Source organism: Onychostruthus taczanowskii, unplaced genomic scaffold (assembly GCF_017590055.1).
Source record: "Onychostruthus taczanowskii isolate IOZ18803 unplaced genomic scaffold, ASM1759005v1 scaffold4, whole genome shotgun sequence".
NCBI classification, from domain to species: domain Eukaryota; kingdom Metazoa; phylum Chordata; class Aves; order Passeriformes; family Passeridae; genus Onychostruthus; species Onychostruthus taczanowskii.
In genome coordinates, this window is record NW_024501459.1 from 20,388,275 (window position 1) to 20,409,418 (window position 21,144).

The following is a 21,144-nucleotide window of genomic DNA, read 5'->3' on the forward strand; positions in this document are numbered from 1 at the left end:
ACAGGATGTGCTCTATTCTGTTAAAGTCAGAGGTTCCCTACAGTTCCTGCCCCTAACTGTTAAAGGTTTGGGGTTGTCAGAAACACCAGTTGAAGCCAGGACCCCTTTTTATTACTAGTTGCCAAGGTAAAATAGAAGCAAAGAGTATCCTGAGGGATCAGAGGCATGAAGAATAAGACAAGAGTTGAAAACTCAGAAGAATGTCAGTGGAAATGGGAACAGAATCCAGGAAAGGAGATGGAGATCAGATGAAGTGTGAGAAAGACAGAACTTGGGATGGAGCAGTCAGGGGCAAATAAAGTCTTTATTATATTCCTGTAAAGTAAATAGCAGTGTCATCCCTATTTTACATTGCAGGAATGGAGGCACAGAAACAGGGTTAAGTTTGTTGAAACCACCCACTAACTTTAAATATTTGACTCAGTGCAATCCCTGGTGTGATTTTCAGGCATGTAACATTTTTGGACTAATACAACATGTCATTCACAGCTCTACAGCCATCACTTGCATTCTTGCAAATCCAGATTCAGGTGTCTCTATCTGAACAGTTACAGTATGAAGGATTAATGTTTCCTTGAAGATACTGATATTATTGTCTTACCCAAAATCAAATAAGGACCCTGTGATACAGAGATAAGATCTAATTCACAAGGCTCATGTTCAGATTCCTTTACTATGAGATCACCCTTTCTACTACTTCAGTCCCTTCCTGTGATCACCAAAAAACCTCTTGCAACAGATGAGGTTGCAGAAATCATTCAGAGAGCAGACTCCACCACTGAAATCAGACTAATGACCAGAGTATCACTGTTTTGAAATGGGAGCAACAGAAACATTTCAAAATATGTACACTGTACTTGTGTGATGGATGGAAGATTGGTAACAGACAGCAACAATGTACTCTCAGAAGGAACGTGAGTTATTGGACTCCTGTCATTGAATGCTTTCATTTTCAGAATGACACAAAGATGACAAGACAAGAAGTCAAAGTAGGTCTGTGTTCACATAAATAAAAGTACTTGAGAAGATTTATTATGGGAGAAATTTGTGAGATCCAAGAAGCTGATTAAGAGATCAGGGAATTGTGGTGGTATGTGTGCTAGCAATAAATACGTAACTCTAGTAACCATGCCAAAGAACAGATACATAGTATATATGTTAAAATCACATGTGAGTTTTTTCCACAAGTACCACACCTACCAGGTTAAGGTACTTTGCAGGCTTCTGTTGTGGCTTCTAGAAGATTACTGTCAATATCTATTCCATAAATTTTGAGCTTTGTCGACCTACCGCGTTAAGGAACACATCAATCCCTAATTGCTGTTGAGAAAAATAGGTAATTTTCCACACAAAATTCTCTGAGAAGTAATTCATCTATATATTATAGAGATTACATACAAGCAATGCTGCACTGGAAAGAAAATATTGAGATTTCTTAATCCCCAAATACTGCTCTGGAGAAAAATAGTTCAACAATGAATTTGACTGAATGGGCCTCCATTCTTTTTCTCTTTCATTGTCTATCTGCTGCATTTTAATACTTGCTATTAGAGACATAAAATACAAACAGAACAAAGATAGACTCAGAAAGACTTATAATCTGGAGGGTAGCTCAACTCAGCTCCTGCATAATGAATCTTGGAGATACATGTCCTCAGTGTCATCATGTATTATTTACATGTTCCTCAACATTAATAACTAAGTAAGCAAAATATTTTCTTCATTAAGTTGTTTTTTAAAAATTCTTCTTTATTATTGGGTGCTGTGTGGTGATTTTCTTCATGCAAGAAATTGAATGTCCTCTAAATCAGCTTACACTTAAATTTCACTAATTTTCTAAAGTTGATTATAATAGGTTTGTTTTATTGTCTTCATAGGACCACCAAATTATTAGTTTTTTCAGATACTCCCTTGTGTATTTTTATTTTCTTAAGCTCTCATTTTTGTCTTTACTAGCAATACTTAATTTGAAATTTCTGAGTTACTTCACTAAAATTTCCTACACCATTTTTTTTTCAGTTTTTTTTCAGTTGTGACCACAAGTAATTAAGACCAGCAGCTAATAATGTTTTCCTTTTTTGTTTCAGTGCCTCATATGTGCAGTATAGTTGAGCATCGCTGTGATCACTTCTGCATAAACACCCCTGGCTCCTACTCGTGCAGATGTAAACAAGGGTACATTCTGAATGCTGACCAGAAGACTTGCAGCAGTATGTTATCTTTTTTTTCTCTTTCATACTCCCAAAAAGTGTTTAACATCACTTCCCTTTCTGTTGGGCTCGTAAAGAGCTGAGGTCAGTACATAATTAATGATAATCATCAGAAAGTGTCTAGAAAGGTGAAGTTGTAATTATTTTTCTTGCTTTAAGTGAAGTTCTTACAAATCTCTCTGAAATACATCCAGCTGAATTTTATACATAACTCTGCAGAGGTACACTGTAACTATATGAAATTACATTTGAATTTTATTGGTATTTGAAGTTCAGCAATTAAAAACAACCAAATCAATAACTTCATCATCTCAAATGAAGTGAATTTAGATACTTTATTAACTTGTCCAGCTAGCAACAGTACTAAAAGGTACAGAATGGTGCAATAAACCCCATACTAGAAAACTGTGAAATAACCTGACATTCTGAAAAGCTCTTTCTAACTGCTAGTGGAAATAGAAGGGTTTGCAACCTTCCAAAGAATGGTTTCAGAAGTTTTGCTTATACACTCATTCCTCTCTTTAAAAGTGTTGACTTTTTTCAGTTTTGAGTAATTGGCTGTATAGTTTATAATAACAAACTTTATTTCCCTTTAATTTTGATTTTTGTGATCATTATTTTGTTAGTCCATTTTAACTTATTTCCTAGTAGTTAACAGCAATTTACATCAGAGGGATATGCTAAATTTATTTCTGTGTCCACCTTATTTTAAAGAAATTATGTAATGCTGTCTTTAATCACTTGTGGAAAATGTGCATGGTAAAAATTCCAATTTTTATCACACAGCAGTGTACAGATTCACATGAAAGTGAATGGATTGAAATTAAAGCTGCTAAACTTATTGTAGCCAGAAGAAAAATTTTGCAAAATGTCTTTTCAAGAAACTGTGGGAGACAGTCATCATGAGAGCATAGAATGTACCTCTTACAATCAATAATTTAGCACTAAGGTGAAGACTGCAGGCTCAAGTCCTATCATTGTGTTTGATGTTCTGTATCTCAGGAGAGTGCCATAAAACTACTATGTATCTTGAGATTTGTGGATTCTTAGTCTCTCTTGCTTAGAGCTGTTTTATATCAAATACTAAGCACCAATGAAACAGTGAAGGTATGTGAATAAATTTTATAAAATTATAATTACAAGTATGAAAAATTCTTTCTTTATTGTCTCTTCTTCTCTGTACTCTATTACATTTCCATAGTTTTTCTCAGCCAGTAGTTCAACACTTGGGCACTGCACTGCTTCAAATACAGGTTAATTTCCAAGAGTTTTGGAATTGTGTGTAATTTTTCTGCTGGTGACCCATGTGCAGTAGCCCTCAATATGCTTCCTCTCTACCATTTTTCAAAGCCCTTTGCTGCATTGCTTTACCTTCTTTTTTAGCTATGATATCTATTAATTTTCCCCACTTACCTCTCACGTGATTTCTTTGATTGACATGCTTTGATCATCAATCAGATGATACCAGATTGTAGTTTGATCAATATGAAAGGGAAATTTGTCCTTCAGTATGTTTGTAGCCTTTGGTTTTTTTACATCGCCAAATTATAAATTAATTTTAGCAATTAGCAGTGGAAATCTGAGTCATCAAACTGGCCGTAAATGTGCTAGGATGGTGCAAATCATTGGTGAAGAAGAGAGATGATGCACTATCAGTCTAGAGAGGTCAAATGATTATGTCTAAAACCCCCACAGAGATGTAACAGAATTCATGAGGATGGGGAGCCAAGCCTGGGCAAAGGGGTCAGCTTAGTCTGGAGGTAGGAGAACCACAGTGAAAGAAAAATCCACAGTCTGGGAGTATTTTAATCACCTTCACTAGCTGTTAATTGCCCACAAGTGCACAGAGACAGTGGATTCCTCACTTGACATTTAAGTAAAATAAATCTTCATCATGTTTATGTTAAGTACAATACACGATCAACATAAACCAGATGTATTTATCTAAGGTTTGGTTGTATTGGCAGCTCTTCAATGAACAAATAGTTTCTTTACATACATAATTTAATACTTTCTGAATTAACCAGTGCAGAAAAGATGAATGCTATGTAGCTAATATTATACTTTTTTTTCATTCTTTTGTTATACTCTGTTTTTATTCTTCTGTTCCCTTGTTTCTTTTTAATGCTGTGAGAGTATATGCTACCAGTACTCAGTTCTTTAAAGCCCTTAACCAAATGGCTTAAATCAGCAATGAACTGGCAACTTCACTTCATGCTGGGAAATGGGTTTTTTTTTAAACTAAAAATATTCTTACATTTCTTTAATTGTTATGGTCATATACTCCTTTCCTGCACTGTGGTCTAACTTTTCTAGAGAAGAGTATTTGTGTCAGATAATGGGTATTCTTTACTTATTACACTGTATTTGTTTGTTTAACTAATCTCTCCCATTCTTCTCTAGAGATGTTCAAATCTTACATTAATAAACAAAATAATACAAAAGAGGAATGTAGCTGAAACAAGCTGGAAAATTATCTATTTGTGGGTGTTTACACTGGAACAAAAGAGTTAAGCGACTGTTTATGCTGTTCATCATGCCGCTTGATATGAAGCAGACAGCCATAAAAGAAAATTTGTTTTTGCTTGGCTGATTCCCTCAAACATGTTCCAAAAGCCTATTTTGTAGCTGTAAATGACCATTATGTGTTGAACAGTCTTTGAGCGACACAAAGTACTCTGCTTTCAGAGCTTTTGCTGGGGAAACTTGGGGTTCTCATAAAGCTTTAGTCTGTTGAAAAGAAAGCCCAGTGTGCTTTATTTGGCTAGGTGCTGAACTGACCTCATTTGTCATGGTAATTTTTTTGAGATCTTTTGCATGGGACAGGTAACACGCTGTGGTATTTTGCGTAAAAATGAAAAATTCTAAAACTCAGAAATTAAATATCACCACATTTTTTATTGTTGTGTTGTCCTTTTCTTTCCCTTTCCAACCTCATTATCATTTATCTGGTTATGCAAAATAAAACACCAAAAATACACAAATAAAGACAATTAGTTTTCTTTTAAAAAAAAAAATCCCTGAAGAGTGCCCTTTCAACTTTTCAGGGAAGCATACATAAAGGAACTCTACTGGGCACCATTGATCCATTAATAGTCTTTGCCATCAGCTGAAGGAATCAGTGCCTCAGTTTTGAGTGAATGATCCTATTGTCTTTTACTGTTTGACAGAACATGGGCATGATCTGTGTCAAAATGAGCTCATCTCTAAAGAGCTGTTCATAGCTTCCTGAAATTTATTTTGATCTGTAGTCTACCTGTGCATTGTAGAAGGTCAAAGAATTTCATACTCCTGCAATTATGTGTTGTAGCTCAGGACCTCTGTGCTGTGGAGAAACATGCCTGTGAGCAGATTTGTGTGAACACACCTGGCTCCTACGTCTGTCAGTGTTATGAAGGGTATGAGCTTGATGTAAATGGAAAGAGTTGTGTTGGTGAGTATGAATTCAGCAATTCACATTTGCCTCTTGACACAGACCAAAGCAAAATTCAATATAAATGAGTATCCACTTTAGCTGTACGCAATGATGCTCTCCTTTATGAGTGGTAGATGAGAAAGCACATGCAATTGATGTGTTTGTAGGCCTTTACGGATAATGAATGGTGTCTTGGGAAGATTGTTCCAAACAGTTTCACACAGAAAGTAATTTTCCATTTTGAAACAACACACCCAATGTTTTATTCGAGATCCATGTAGGTGGCCTGCAATGTACTGGCATGACATATGCGGCCATTAAAAAAACAAAGGTGGACAAACTCAGTAGCTCCTCTTCAGACAGAAGTTATGCACAGAAAAACTTGAAAGAGGACAATTTCTTGATGTTTTTTCACTTGACTTGATGGTGATGTGAGGAGAAATTTCAACTCCTTTTTGGAAAGGTGACTTTAAGGACAGTTTTGCCACTTTAGGAACCCATCCACTATGTGCCTTTAATTTTCACTGCGGGCAATGCGGAAATAAATATCACTCCCAAGAATTACAGCTCAATAGATAGTGTGTGGAAATATGGTACAATAATTCTTTAGCACAAAACATACTTCCCTCTCTATTACTCTGTAAATATCTCAGTCTTCTTCTCTGTTTATATGTGGTAAATAGTTCTATTACAATCTCTTTTACCAGCCTATGTACCTATTTTTGTAAACTTTTCATTCTGTGCTCCATTCTGAGAAAATACTGTCTTCTGGTTTCCACTGCAAAAAGCCCTAGTGAAATTTGGATTAAAAATTACATTATTGGTTAGGTATTCTCTTCAGGCAAGTACTTAGATGCATGCTTAATTTCAAACACAAATTGAAGTCCCATGGAAATGAATCGAGGTCAACCCTTGGCCTCAAATCTGCCACAGGCTGCCACAATGCTTTTCTCCAATAGCCTACTCTTTCTTGTCATTTTAAGACAGCTCTAGCATATCTTCCTCTTATTACCTTCAAAAAGCTATTGGCTTCCAGGATAAGCCTGTTTTGAGATGCAAAATAGGTGACAGTTTATGGAACTTCCTTCATGTAGCTTCATGCAAGACACACAAAAAAGGTTTTGAGGTTTTTTAGGCCTGGGATAACATGAGGTTTTGAAGAATATTCACTCTGTGCTTACTCTTCAGAAATGTTTCCTTTACTTATGGCTTCATGATTTCAGTGTAGGAGTATTTGAAGGTCTCAATATAATTTGTCTCCAGCATAATTTGGCCACCCATATACCATTTTAGGAACCTGCTTTTTGAAACCAAATTGTTTTGAAATGCAGATAATACTGGTTATTTTGGTAAGTTTTTATGTTCTGGCCCAGATTTCTATATCTAACATTTACCTAATAACCTTAGCTGACTCTCTTGACTTTTACTTGTATTCGAATAAAGGATATATTTCTCTGCTATACATTAGACTATATCCTGAGACAGAAAATCTGTGACCTCTGCTAACTTCTTTCATCCCTGATTCTTTCCTACCATATGTTCTAATCCAAAATATTAATGCTTAGTGTCAACAGCTGTTGTTACTATTTCCTATTAAGTTGAAGTTCCTTGACAGCCCAAGATATTCTTACCAGGAAAGTAGCTGCCAGAGCTTTCATTCTGGTGAAATTCTTTGTATGTCAAGTATAATATTGTATTTTGTAATAAATGCAAAGTCTATTTTTTGTTATTTAAAACTTCAAAATATTTCTATGCCGCTTATTAAATTTCTTGCATTGGTGTTTAGGATTTTTGTCTGTTAATAACTTATCTGCAAAGGCTGGGGTGATTGCTGTTTGGAGGCATGATACATCTTTGACATTTTTTTTCCTACCTCCTCACTGACTCTCTTTGGCTTAAGAGATACACATTTATTATGAGCAGTGTTGTTGACATTTAAAGATTTCATATTCTCTCTTCAGTTATTTTCAAAATACAGCATACATGGGTTCACTGTCTTGTCTTTTATAGGAGTTTTTCTTCTCCACTTTATTCCTATTCATTTGTACCTTTTAGCAACAGAACTTGAATACATGCTATTCATATCGCTGCAATAATTAGCAGTATTAATTGGAATTTTTAGGCACATTATTAACATTTCTGGTTTTTATTTTTCTTTTTCAGTTGCATACTTGGCACTTAACTTTTAAATTTGTTACTGTTGTTCAAGAAATGTTCAATGTATATTAATTATATTTGGTCTATGCAGAACTTAGTTTCTCTACATTTCTTGAACAGGAAAAGATTGTCTGGGTAATTTATGAATTTGATGCTAATTTGTCTGCAAATCCTATTGTCGGTGTCCAGAATTTGACTTTTCAGGTTTGAACAATTTGAGATTTTTTGAGGAATTTGCTTCTACTAAGAATGTACAGCTTCTGCAGATGTGATCACCAATGAATGATCATCCTTGATGGAAAATTTTTTAAGGGGGACTATGTGTAGTACTGAATCAGTAGGGATAACTCTCAGTTTTCATTACTCCTAAGTTAATTAACCCTTCCTTTCTGTGAAGTATTTATTATCAAATGAGCAGGATCCAAAGAAAGATCTTGATGTACACATATACTAGATATCACTGAGAATAATAACAATTTTGCAAAAAGCAGTGACTTCATTAAGGTTAGTCACTCCTCCCCTTCCAGAGGATAAAAAGGGAATTTCAGTAGGAAATACACATTGTGATATTCTCGGAAAGAGTCAAAGATTTCCATCTAAGATATCTAAGACTTCTAAAGTTTTAACTCAAGCAAAAGCAAATGAGAAAGTGCCAAAACTTCATTACACGGGCATGTTTGTTAAATTTTTTTGATGGGCTAATTTAAGGATCAGTGGTGATTTTAATTGCTTTATTGACATGTGCCAGCCAGTTACCTGAATGGCAATAATTATATGAAATCTCACCGCCAGAACTCACAAGTATCCATTCAAGCTGACCACTGAACAACCAACCACTCTGAAGAGTTGGCAATGCACAGTTTATGTATGAATTTGTGGGCTAAACAATACTTGAAACTGTATGCTCAGCAGTAAATCTGGCTGGCAGGGCGCTATCACTTTGCCTTTTTTGAACTGTTTTTCACATGGACAAGTCCTGTCAGGTGACATTTGCTGGTAATGAGCTACCCTTTCTCCATCATGCTGCTGGACACTCAGTCTCTCCACCTTGGTGTTGCTGGACATGCTGTCCTCTCTTTCCTGGCACTAGTGCTAGACTGTATCCATCTTGCTGCAGTTGCTAGGCTTGGATCCCCTTTTTCTGGCAGTGTTTTGGCTGCTGGCACCTCTCTGCAGTCCTGGCACTGCTGGGTTTTTTTGGCTGCTTCTTAGGTTCATATGAGTCTTCCCTGAATGTGTTTTGTTCTTCCCTCACATTCTTTTTCATCCTCCTTATGCCTTTACTTGCTTTACACCTTCTTCTCCTTAACTTCCTTCCTCCTCCCATACCTGAATAACCTCTATAAATATTATAGGGCTAAAACAACCTCTTATGAGAAAAGTAACCCATGCAGTCCATGGTTCAGAGAGGGCATGTAAGCACCCAGAGTGCAGAACTGCTAACTGGAAGTAAAAGATGGTTTTCATCACTTACTAATACCAACTGAGAAAAACAAGGTGGAGCAAATATGAAGAGATGACAACTGAATGAATAGTTTGCTCACTAAAAAGGACACTAATAAGTCATCTAGAAAAAAAAATCTTATTTTAATAGACATTATATATAGACATGAGATAAAATTCAGAACAGTGAAATCTCAAGTTTTCACATTCTCATGTATATCTCATGACTTAGCATAAAATACGCTCTTCTTCCAGAGATGGGGCATGTGGGAATAGTTCAAAGCTGTGCCAGGGGAGGTTTAGACTGGACATTAAGAAGCATTTCTTTACCAAGATGTTCAAACACTGGAACAGGCTTCAAACAGGAGGGGGATGCTCCAAGCCTGTCCGTGTGTAAGAGGCATTTGGACAAAGGCAACTCTGAACTGGTCAAGGAGTTGAACTAAATGGTAATTGTGTGTCTCTTCCAACTGAATATTCTATTTTCACTGTTTCAATGTTCATCATTAGTTGGGCAGTTGTAGATATTGTAATATAAATTAATTTTGTTAAGGTTTAAATGCAGAGGGGGAGGTAACTTTACAAAGACATCCATATGGGCTATTTCTCAGGCATGATGCTAAATTGCATGTATTCTTTGGCCTACCTATTTCTTAATGTGCCTTTTAGACACTTGAAAATGTGCATGTTAGAATTCATTTAAGAGAAAAGCTAATTGAATTACACGTTATATCCTTGAAACGTGTATTCAGTAAATAGGTTTTAATGTGAATCGATTCAGTCTGGAAACAGGAAGTTTCCTGCCCAGAAAATGGTATCACATGGTAGCCAGTAAGTAGTTTGACTTGATTCAATGCAAATATTCTGAAGGGTTAAAAGAAAGTCTTTCAAAGTAGCTGAATAGATTATCTGCTTTCCTGACTAGATGACCTTGACTAAATATAGTAGCACACCTGAGTATGCATGATTTATGTAGGTGGGGCAGTTGAAGAAAGAATTGATTGCATTAAAACAAATTACTGCCTCTTAAAGAAATTTGTGAGACTCAGCAGTATAAAGTAGTGAAAAAATTTACTCAGTTGGCAAAGAGGAACCTGTCTTGGTATGAAGCTAAGCACATTACTGTCTTCTGCAGAAAGAACCACGTATACTTTCCTAATGTAGGCCTGGCAGCTCTTTGCAGGCAGAGCACCAGCTCTGTGACTTATCTTTAATTTTTTCTAAGACTTTTGTTGTGAAGATGAAGCTTAACCTACAAAGAAATTTTTAAAATCCTTTAATTTCTTTAGCAACTTTGAATGGGCTTGACAGAGTAAACTCTGAACTATTATTTTATTACCCTTTGGCAGTCTAACTTTTAAATATGGATTTGTGTAATAAATGACCAGACTTATGAAATAGGTGACAGGACTGCCTGTGACATTTTTTTTTCCTTGCAAAAGGCATTATATAAGCAGAATATCCATGGTGAATATTAGCCTGAAGCTCTCAGGCTTTGCAGTTGTAGCTGCTTTGTACAGAAAAAATCTGGAGCACATTAGAGGGAATGAATGCACTGTGAGAGTCCTCAGTGTAGAAGATAATGCCAAGATTCTCCTATATACTCAGGCTACAGGAACAGCTCTTGAGAATTAATACAGCTGGGAGGGAACTAAGGAAAAGTAGAGCAATTCCAGGACTGGGACTTGAGAGACAGAAGACAGAACTAAATCAAACAAACTTTTCTATGTCCTGGCCTACAGTTTGAACATCTGGACAGTTACTCACTGAGGCATGGTTTCCAGATCTGAGAAAACATGTTGAGAAGGCTCCTGACAATCTGAGAGCTGATAAATGTTCAAAGTTGAGAAATTATTCAGGACACATTTAAAATCTGGTTTACCAACTGTTGTTGTGAGTGGACTACTTTTTGCAGACAAGCTTTTCACAACACAATTACATCAGCTTTTCCTTTTTTTATATTACTGTGTGTCTCTAATATCCATGCATAATAGTTCTAATTTTTTTTCCTAATTACACATGTTTGTTGTTCTTTTTCAGTTGTAGACTACTGTGCTTTGGATAACCATGGTTGCCAACATGAATGTGTTAACACCAAGGACTCCTATTACTGTAGATGCCACCCAGGGTTCACTTTAAATCCAGACAAAAGAACTTGTGGAAGTAAGTTGTGATAAAGTTTAATTATGAACAGTTTATACTTCTTCTGTCTTCCAGATGTCAGCAGTAATCTTCCCACTAGTCCTGGGAATGCTGACTAATGCATCAGGTATAGAAGTGGATCAGGTTGGAGTGCAATGGAAACCAAAGGTCTTGAAAACAAAGCAAGTTGTGTTGAGGGGAGTGCCTAAGGGTGAAGCTCCCTCCTATGAACAGGAAGCTTTTAACATGAAACCCAGCTCTTTTTCAACAGCAAAAAGCTGAAACTTTGCCTTGGATTTCTCTTTGATTATTAATTTTTTTTTCAGTTAGAATATAATCTCCCTAGCTGGGTAAACAAACAAGTCTGTGCAAGACAATTTCTAATCAGGTTGCTTTGCAAGATGATCTGAAATAATGAATAGTTTCCCAATGAGAAGAAACATTGCAGTCTGTTTTTCTGTGGATTTTTTTCCAGAGTGAGTTCTCTGATGATGTGGCAAAGCTCTGTCAGTATCAGTATCTTCTACCAGGCTTCCATGTTTCCACCAACTTATAATAACTTCATGGCTTTGCTTGTTTGTTGTTTGTCAAATTTGTTACCAGGCTAAAAAGATCAAACATTACTGGAGTTAGGAATGGCCATGAAGTGGAGGGGATCTGACAGACCAGAAAATATTCATGCCGAGGCCTCCTGTAACTGGGAAAACAAGCTAAAACCTCCACAGTGATCAATGTCATAACTCCCTTTCAGGAAATGTCAAGGGAAAACCTTAATGTACCTTCCTGGTTACCTTTCTTCATCAATGAGGACTTTGATAAAGAAATATTACTATTGTGCCTGTAAGCAGGCCAGCTCCATTAGTTTCAGATGATTGCTGCTGCCAGTGATGAATTTAGCCCATATCATTGAAAAGTATGTTCAAACATTATCTCTGAAAAAATGCATCAATATAGCACTGCATTTCTGTGTGAGGGGCATTTCAGTCCTTCTGGTGAGAGATTTGATTAGCCTATAGATTATATTTCTATTGTGTATTATGGTTGATATCTATTCTACTTTAACATTTAGGGGGGAAAAATGTAATCCAGTCTGTACATGTGTTCTTACCATCAAGGGAATGAAACATACACTTCTCAAAGGTGAACACTCCCAGTTCTGGCACAAATTTATGCAAGTGCCTGTATTTGCCTTGAGCATACAGGGGGTCTTGATGACTTGCCAGACTGGACACATAATTTTTAGATGGTCAGAGTCAGGGGAGATGAAATTTCTGCTTCCCAAGGGCCAGAAGATTTGTAGTGGTTAACATCATTTGTTGATTGTATTAACATTCTCATTTGTCAAGTATCTGTCAGCTAAGGACTGGGTAATTACACTTCCACATCCATACATATTTGAAATCTTATTTTAGTGTGCTTTCCACTGCCCAAGCATGAGTTTTTGTTATTTGCTTTGATTTAAGAATTTGGATTTTGAGCAGTGTTTTTCTCCTCCAGTTTGAACCAAAGAAAGTCCTTAAAACTGCATAAACATTTCATATGCCTTGACTGATTTTTAGTTTATGGCCTAACTGTATGCATTATTTTAACATATTTAAATTGATGATTCACAGAGTGTTGACATCTGAGGGAATATTCTGGGAAAGTAGTATTTCAGGCTTGACCTCTCTCTATCCTCTATCTGTTGCTTGAGACAGTATATTAGGCATAAATAAGCACAAATAAGACTTACTAAACCACTATTCCTTACACTTGATGTCCTCTGAGCCTTGTGGATAAATTAAAGCGTGAATGAAAGAACTGTGTAGCTCTTAATGCTGCAAAAGTCAAGGCAGCATGAGAGCTCTCCAGAGCAAAAGTGTCCCCTTGTTCCCATATGTTATGAATCACACTGAGTTTCAGTCTGCATAAACAATGCCAACAAACAAACTACAGATCACTAGATTAAAAATGTTTGTGACTTAAAAAATTTAACATAAATTTCTACATATTTGGCTTATGTACTGAGTCTCAGGGATGATGGCCAGCTAGTCAAGACTCACACATGCCAGACCAGTTCTCTGCATCAGCAAGCAGGCCTGAGGCACCCACTCCTGAGATCTTGTGATTGTCTCACAATCCTGACTTCCCTTTCAAAAATAGAAAGTAAGCCTTTATGCTCATGGCTACAAAGAAATGCATGGAAATGTAAGTGTTGTCAGTATGGTCATGCATATCTAACAAATGTTTTCTCTGGGAACTGTTCCAAAGTTCTTAGAATAAAACACAAGCAGCAGTGCTCATGAAGCCAACCTTGTCAGCACCATCAGAGTGCTCTATGACTGGAAGAGTGCAGCAAGTTTGGTTTATCGGTGAGGCAGGTGGAGGACATTCAAGCCACCCTTAAGGAGATTCCTGCTACTCTTGCTGCTCCCCTCAAGAGGACAGATGGCAGCTTCTGCTTGTACTGGGTGCTGCTGTGCTCAACTGTTCTTTACAAAAGGCCTGTTTGAGTCCTGGGTTCACATAATTTGTAGCTGGGCAAGGCTCTGTTAATATCCTTAACCTGGGCTGTGTTGATAAACACGCTATAAAGTGTGTTTTTAGTGTCCCAAAGAGAATAGCCTCAAGGTTTCAACAAAGATAATACATATTTTTCAGCCCTTGTGGTCATCTTCAGAATCAGTTATCCAGGAAAAGTCTCTCCTTGAGTAGCATGGATTTGAGCAGGTAAATGCACCACAGCACTACTTAGGTCCAGAGGGCATACAGTACATTCCTCTGGTGCACACACACAACTTTATGGGTTGTCTCTTCAGTGCCCTCTTAAGCAAAAATATATTTTCTAATTTTCACTTTAGTAAACAGATATCTCCATGTTATGTATATATGTATGTGCATATGCTGTCAAAAAAAGCTTTGGTAAAGGAAATGTTAATTAATGTTATCAATGTTAATTAATATACAGAGTGGTGTTCAGAAATTATAACATAGTCCTTCCGAGTTTTCTTAGGAAGTCACATTCCACTTTGTTTCTTATGAAAATATAAGTGGTTTATTATCACAAGGGGCTTTCATCATATATAAAGACTCAATTCCATTAACCGGCCACAAATCCAAAGAAAGAGCTGTCCATGCCTCTGAAAGCAAATCACCTCTGGGAATAATAATGAATTAACTTCTGGGAATACTGAAACCCCCCAAGTTTTCAGGTTTTATTATGAGGTGTTCAGAAGTGCCTGGATGTTTTTTGAAGAGTGACTTGTTTATCTACTTTTAGCAGTGCTGAGGGGATAGGAGCATTTTTCACTAATATAAATTAACTACACTGATACAAAACTAAGTGATCTGTGATAAGTGATCTTCATCTAAATGAATGTCAGGTTCATTGACTTCATCAATAATGATAAACTCTATAGGGGAAGTATCTCAGTGCTTAGTGCACAATTGCTATCCTTTCTAAGTTACTTTATCCACAAGTGGTAGCTGTCTCTAGACTGGTCATCTTCTCTTCCATGGGCATTTCAAATGGAAGAATTGTGAAGCAAGCACTCAGAGCTGTTAAAAACACCCACACTCCTGATAACCTCTTTGTCCTGCTGTGATCTAATGAATGGCATTCAAAAGCATGTTTGTGTGTTTATTACACATCATGTCTAACATGCTCTGCTCTGAGTGAGTAGAGGCAATTTTGATGAGGCAATGTATAAGGCTTAGCTGCAAAATAGGATTTTAGGATTCTGACTTCTCTACTGCATTAACTATTTCTGTTCTCTAATAATTCTTTGTAGTATACAAAGTAGTATTTGGAAAAAAAGAAACATTTTATTTTCATGGTATGAAACAATATGGTAAAACACCAAAACGGTGCCTAAGGGAAAAAAAAAAGGCAAAAGAAAACAAAATAACTCATTTTTACCTAGCTTGTTTCTGAGAAATTTTATTACTCACTGGCACAAATGTTTTTGTTGTTTAGAACCAGACTATTGTTCTCTTCAGGACCATGGTTGTGAACAGGAATGTGTTAATACAGATGATTCCTATTTTTGTCAATGCCAAGAAGGGTTTAGACTTAATCCAGATAAGAAAACATGCAAAAGTGAGTAATCCTTTGGACATAATAAAGTTCATCTGCTTTTATTTCTTGAACCTGCAATGAATTGTTTCCCTTCTGAAAGGATGGAAGTTTTCTGTGTAATTAAAGTTTCTTTATAAATGTTATATATAATATAAACAAATGTTTCTTTATAAACTTGAATTTAACTGAATGAATCATGCTGGGAAAGTATACATTTCTCTGTTTTGTAGATTACTTTGTATATTAGACATTTTTGAAGACTTTTATGAAAACCTGAGGATTAATGTAGGAACCAAAATTACTTAATTACTTATTTGAAACTTTCTGGCCTTGGCTTCTTAAAGACACTAACAGCTTTGCAATAAAAAAAATCATCATGTTTTACCCAGCTGGTTTAGCCAAGGACAGATACATTTCATCAGCTTGGAAATGTATTGAATAGGCAACACGGCTATCAAAATCATCTTAGAGTCACAAATGAAGCTTTACAATTTCCTAAAAAAATTGTAAAAACAGCATGAGCAATGTCAGTGTTATAAACCAGTCACACATGCCATTTACTTTAGAATGACTTAGTGTTACAGTTCTTCTTGATTGGAGGCCTGGAATCACAGCAGATTTTTACTGTGATGTCTTAAAATTTAGAGAGAATATATTCAGCAAAATGAAATAGCTGATCTTGTGACTCAGTTGTTGGGAGGAGAAAATTGTACTACTGATATTTTATGAATAATAAACTTGTTTAGAGCAATCTAATTCTATTTCTAGACACTCATGAAACTCATACCTGGTTTGGAAATGGTATTTTTGTTCAGTCTTAAAGACACGTTCTCACAAAGCATTTTTGTCTACACAGTGCTGCTTTTGCAGTCATCCATGCTATTCTGCTTTTTATTATCTATATGGTATTTTAATACATTCAGGTTTTTATAGATTCAATAGCCTTGGTAGAGCAAATAGAGCCAGTAGAGCAAAAGAACAGCATCATATTAAATATTTATTGCCAAGGATGTAATTGCAAATTAAAGGCAAATTGTAATTCCCATTTGAGGTATTTTTCCTTATGGGGCTTTGGATTTGGCTGCAAATCTGGTGGTGCTTCCAGGATTAGGCTCCTATTCCAAATCTTGTTGTAACAAGGGTCATGTTAGCTAAGCTTGTGAAATAAAGCAGAATGTTTACATGTATGCCCTTTTCAGAAATCAGGGACAATAGGTGAGTGGTGACAAGCACCAGGCATTCCTCCTTCACCTCCATGTGTGAGTTCTGCTGACTACAGGAGGAGATCTGTGGGGGTCAAAGTGAAGCCTTACATAGCTGAGTGTGTGCAGTCTGCTCTCAGATCCTTGTGTCCCTGTCAGCTTTAGCAGGTGTCCAAAGCACTGAATCCAGTATTGTTTAAGAAAAGTGAGTTTTTCTGAGCCATTTTACTTTAGAAGCCCTTGTGGCTGGCTTCAATTTTCCTCTCCACAAAAGTAAACTTCTGTGCTTTAGGTCAGCATGACTGTGAACATGAATGTGTTAACATGGAGGAGTTGTTTGTGTGCAAATGTCATCCCAGATACGCCCAAGAACACCACGACGATACGTGCAGCAATGAGTGTGTCTCATGAACTGCAGTGACTAGTTTGCTGCAAGGGAGAGGTGTGAACAGAGTGAGAAAACACTCCTGGGTCCTTTTTGAGATGTTTCTGAGTCATGCAAACCTATGTTACTGCAAAGTTCACCAGAAGCCAGGCCTAGTGAAGTAATGCTATAGTGAACTAAGGCATCATTTTCTCCAGTCCGAATAACTGGGGAAATGTGTTCAGCCATTTCACTCAAAGGCACTGTCTGTCAGGAAGGCAGTGCTTGCTGCTGAACGTCCATATCATTGCTATGGGCTGTGTAACCTGCACACCTCCTACTGCTGTATTCTGGTATTTGGGGATGTGAAGAGACCCATCTCTCCTCTGTGTTTGCACCTTCAGTGATCCGTTCAATGAAGTGTCCTTTTTCAGAAGAATGTTGCTAAACAAAGGATTGGTATTGCCCCAGAGAAACCCAACAGCACTGCCCATTTGGCATCACCCACTTTTAGAAGACAGTTTTATTGCAGAGAACCATTTTGCATATCACCTAAAGCATTGGCAGCATTTTTCCCCTATGTACTTACGACATAATTTTCCAAAGGAATACTCAGTCACTGAAGTTTTTAAAACACTTGGTAGGACAGAGAATAGTAATTTTTAAAGAAACTGTGATGAAGGCACATGTAAGGTAATCTGGATGAGTTGCTACTTTTTGACAATTATAGTTTTAGACTATCTCAAGTTCGAGACATTCCTTGTTTGTAAAAACAGTGAGCCTTCCTCATCCTTTCCCCTGCTTGCATTTTTTTACACATGTAATAAAGCACATATGATTACAACATTTACAGTTATAATGATTTCCAAAGTCTGGTAATTAGCACCTTTGTGATTACTGCACTCTTTGAAAGAGTGTGTTACAAAATTCTGCATGAGACCCCCTAATATTTGAACATTAAAAATTCATATTGGTGTGGGTGTTTGTATTGAAAAGATGGAGCCAAACAGATGTAATTTTTCACAGGGAATATGGGTATTTTCTTTTTTTTTGTTTCCACATTTTTTGTGTGCTCTGAGAAGTTACACAAGCCTCTTCATGATGATGTGAACTCTTGGAAAAAGGAGGAGGTTCCAGCTGGAACTTGCTTTAGCTAGTAAAAACTGACACCTCAGCTTCATTTGTTCAAGTGTACGTTGTCTCTCTGTGTATAATGGCCAATCTGGACCAATTACTGCAAACTCGTTGCTTAGTTAAATAAACCAATAAACAGAAATATTTAAAATAAGTGATTTAACATGAAGTACAGATTTTTTAAAATATAAACAAATTGCTGCAGACATGTCTGTTCACATCTGTAAATGATTTGTAAAGGAGACATGCAAGACTATGTTTGTGTCTGAGGGAACTCCACTACTTTTAATCAAGTTAAGCTAAAGTGATTTGGGCCTATATAACTAAAATTAGCCATTAACAAACCAGCAGTAAAACACTATGAGGAAGTTCAAAGCTTTTTTTCCCTAAATTGTCCTTTTTCTATACTCACAGAGTCAGCAAATTGCATAGTACATGTGCAAGTGCATGTATCTCACAGCTTTGCTGTCCACTGTGAGGATATGTATTTTTTAAATCTAGTTCACACCTCTCTGCCTTGCCCCACCTTTTGTCTTTCACACAATTAGTTGCATACAAGACTTAAAAGACATATTCCATTTTATCTTACTTGGAATAGGAATAGGAAAATCAAAGAAATGAAACATGTTAAGACACTCTCACACTTGTAATTTCTATCTGTCCCCCATGAGGCTTTAACTGCTTGAACCTGTTGGCCGGTTAAAGTTTTAAATTGGTGATTTCTTGTCCTGTTGGGAAAAGAATTTAATCTTTATGAAACAATCTGAAAGCCATAATTCCTATTTCAAAAATTACTAATACTCATAATTGATGCAAAAATTTAATGGTGAACAGAAGAGAGAGTCCTGCTTTTTAAAGGAAAGCATGATTCTGTGGGTGAGACCAGTCTGGGCTTCAGGATTCTCCCTTCTCTCCACTTTTTGTTAGTTCAATCACATTGTGATTTTTGGCAAAGGAAATCTGCACTTCACCAAGTTTGCTATATGCCAAGTGGGGTTGTTGTATTAATTTCACTTAGGTGTTGTTAATTAACTCAGGTTACTCAAGTAGGTGGGGATACTTGCATAACTAAAAAGCTGCACTAATCTTTTCCCCTTGCTCTGCTCATGTACTAACTACAGTATCATAGTTTATGTATCTAAGACACCAATGTGATTTCTTCAATCATTAACACAAATCAATAGGAGTGGACCACTGCGTTGAAAGCAATCATGGCTGCGAGCAATTGTGCCTAAATACAGGAGACTCCTATGTCTGTCAGTGCTCTGAAGGATTTGTCATCAATGAGGACCTAAAAACCTGCTCACGTGAGTCTTGCGAGAACATCCTTTATTTCAGCTCCCTTGGGAAAGGTTTTTTGTTTTCCTACAGGGAAAAAGCCTCACCTTCAATTTATTCTTACAGTCTGCATTTCAGTAATACTTTAGTAATTTGGAAGCAGAAACAGAAAAAGTATTTAGGAAAGAATACTTGTCAAGATAACTGTTAGTCCTCACATATTCAGGAAAGTTTTGGGAGACCTATTCATCCCCAGGTTTGAGGACAGTTTTTCAGTCACATGACAAATGTGTCTGACAGATCATCTGGACAGCAGTGTCCCCAAGGCAAACTGCCCCACCCTACCTGGGGCAGGAGGAGAACTGAGAGCCCCACACTGAGCTTTACCTTCAGCATGGGAACCCTTAATAAGTGAGCAGTTGTCCTGGCAGCTCTCTGTTCTTTATAAATCTAATGATCATTGAGAATTTATACAATTTCACAAACAGTTGAATGGCTTCCTTCACGGGAAAAATAGTGTATTGAAAGTGCCAGAAAAAGAAGAATATGAGTGCATTTTACCTGTTGGCTTCTTATGGACTTCTTTGGTGAGAGTGTTCGTTCACTTTTTACAGGTTTTGTAGGTACATTATCTTTCAAGCTTGTAGAGTGTTGGAGCAACTCCAGGATTCACCCTTTTTCTTGCTCTCAGGCACAAAGTTTTAAGAGAAGTCAAACTGCAAGTCCTCCATCATAAAAATTATCTAGAGAGAAGTGAGGCAAATCAGCAAAGGCAATTTGCCTTTTTATTTTGTTTATCTTTGTGTTTGCCTCTGTAGCTCCATCCAATACCTTGACTCATAAAAATTATCTAGAGAGAAGTGAGGCAAATCAGCAAAGTTTATTTTATTTATCTTTGTGTTTGCCTCCGTAGCTCCATCCAATACCTTGACCAACTTTGCTTCTGTCTGCCACTGCAGCTCTCTAGAAAGGGGCAGACAGTAACACAAAAGTATGATTAGTGTACATGTACAACATTAGGGTCTACTAAAAACAATTTTTTAGATATTTATCAGGAGTACCACTGAAAATTTAGAAACAGCCAAATAATGGACTTTTTTCAACTTGCAAACAGAAAATCAGTTTTCCTTCCTAGTAACAAGAGATGATTTTTCATTCCTGGGTTATTTTCCTCCAGGCTGTACTTGGAAACCTATCAGTAGCAGAGTTCAAGAAGCATTTGGACAACATTCTCAGACAGATGGTGTGAGTTTTGGGGCTGTCCTGTGCAAAGCCAGTAGTAGAACTTTGACTGGTCCTAGCAAGTCCCTCCCAAATCAGGATATTCTATGATTCTATGAAAATAGTGCTGAGTGCAATGAAACTGAGCTTTTTTGAATAGCTCTTCTTCTCATAATCTTGTCCTTATATATATTTAGGACAGATTTGTCGTATTCCTGAGCTGTAGATGAGATGTTGAAACCTTATGAACATTTTTAGGCTACCATGAAGAGAGTCTTGGCACTTTGCAATTTCTGGAATGATAAGTTGAAAGGAAGGGATTAGCATTTAACAGATACCAGTCCTAGTGAGAAAACATCTGGGACGTTCTAGTGTTGTATACACTGGCTCAAGGATTTTAAGAAAGCTATGGGAACACCTGAATGGTAACCAAATCTGTACTCTGACAACTCATTACACAAAAATAAGTGTGTGTATCCAATAGACAGTAGCAAGTCCTGCTTGCAAAGAGTCAGGAGCCC

General features: G+C 36.8%; 1 protein-coding gene across 4 annotated transcripts in view; it reads left to right on the forward strand.

Moving 5' to 3' along the window:
- MATN2 (matrilin 2) overlaps window positions 1-21,144 on the forward strand; it is a 68,665-nt gene that overhangs the window by 26,460 nt on the left and 21,061 nt on the right. For all 4 annotated transcript variants that reach the window (XM_041413052.1, XM_041413051.1, XM_041413054.1 and 1 more), the window contains exons 4-8: window positions 2,088-2,210; window positions 5,521-5,643; window positions 11,266-11,388; window positions 15,323-15,445; window positions 19,309-19,431. In XM_041413052.1, coding sequence (XP_041268986.1) covers window positions 2,088-2,210; window positions 5,521-5,643; window positions 11,266-11,388; window positions 15,323-15,445; window positions 19,309-19,431 — 615 coding nt within the window. The remainder of the gene's footprint in view (window positions 1-2,087; window positions 2,211-5,520; window positions 5,644-11,265; window positions 11,389-15,322; window positions 15,446-19,308; window positions 19,432-21,144) is intronic.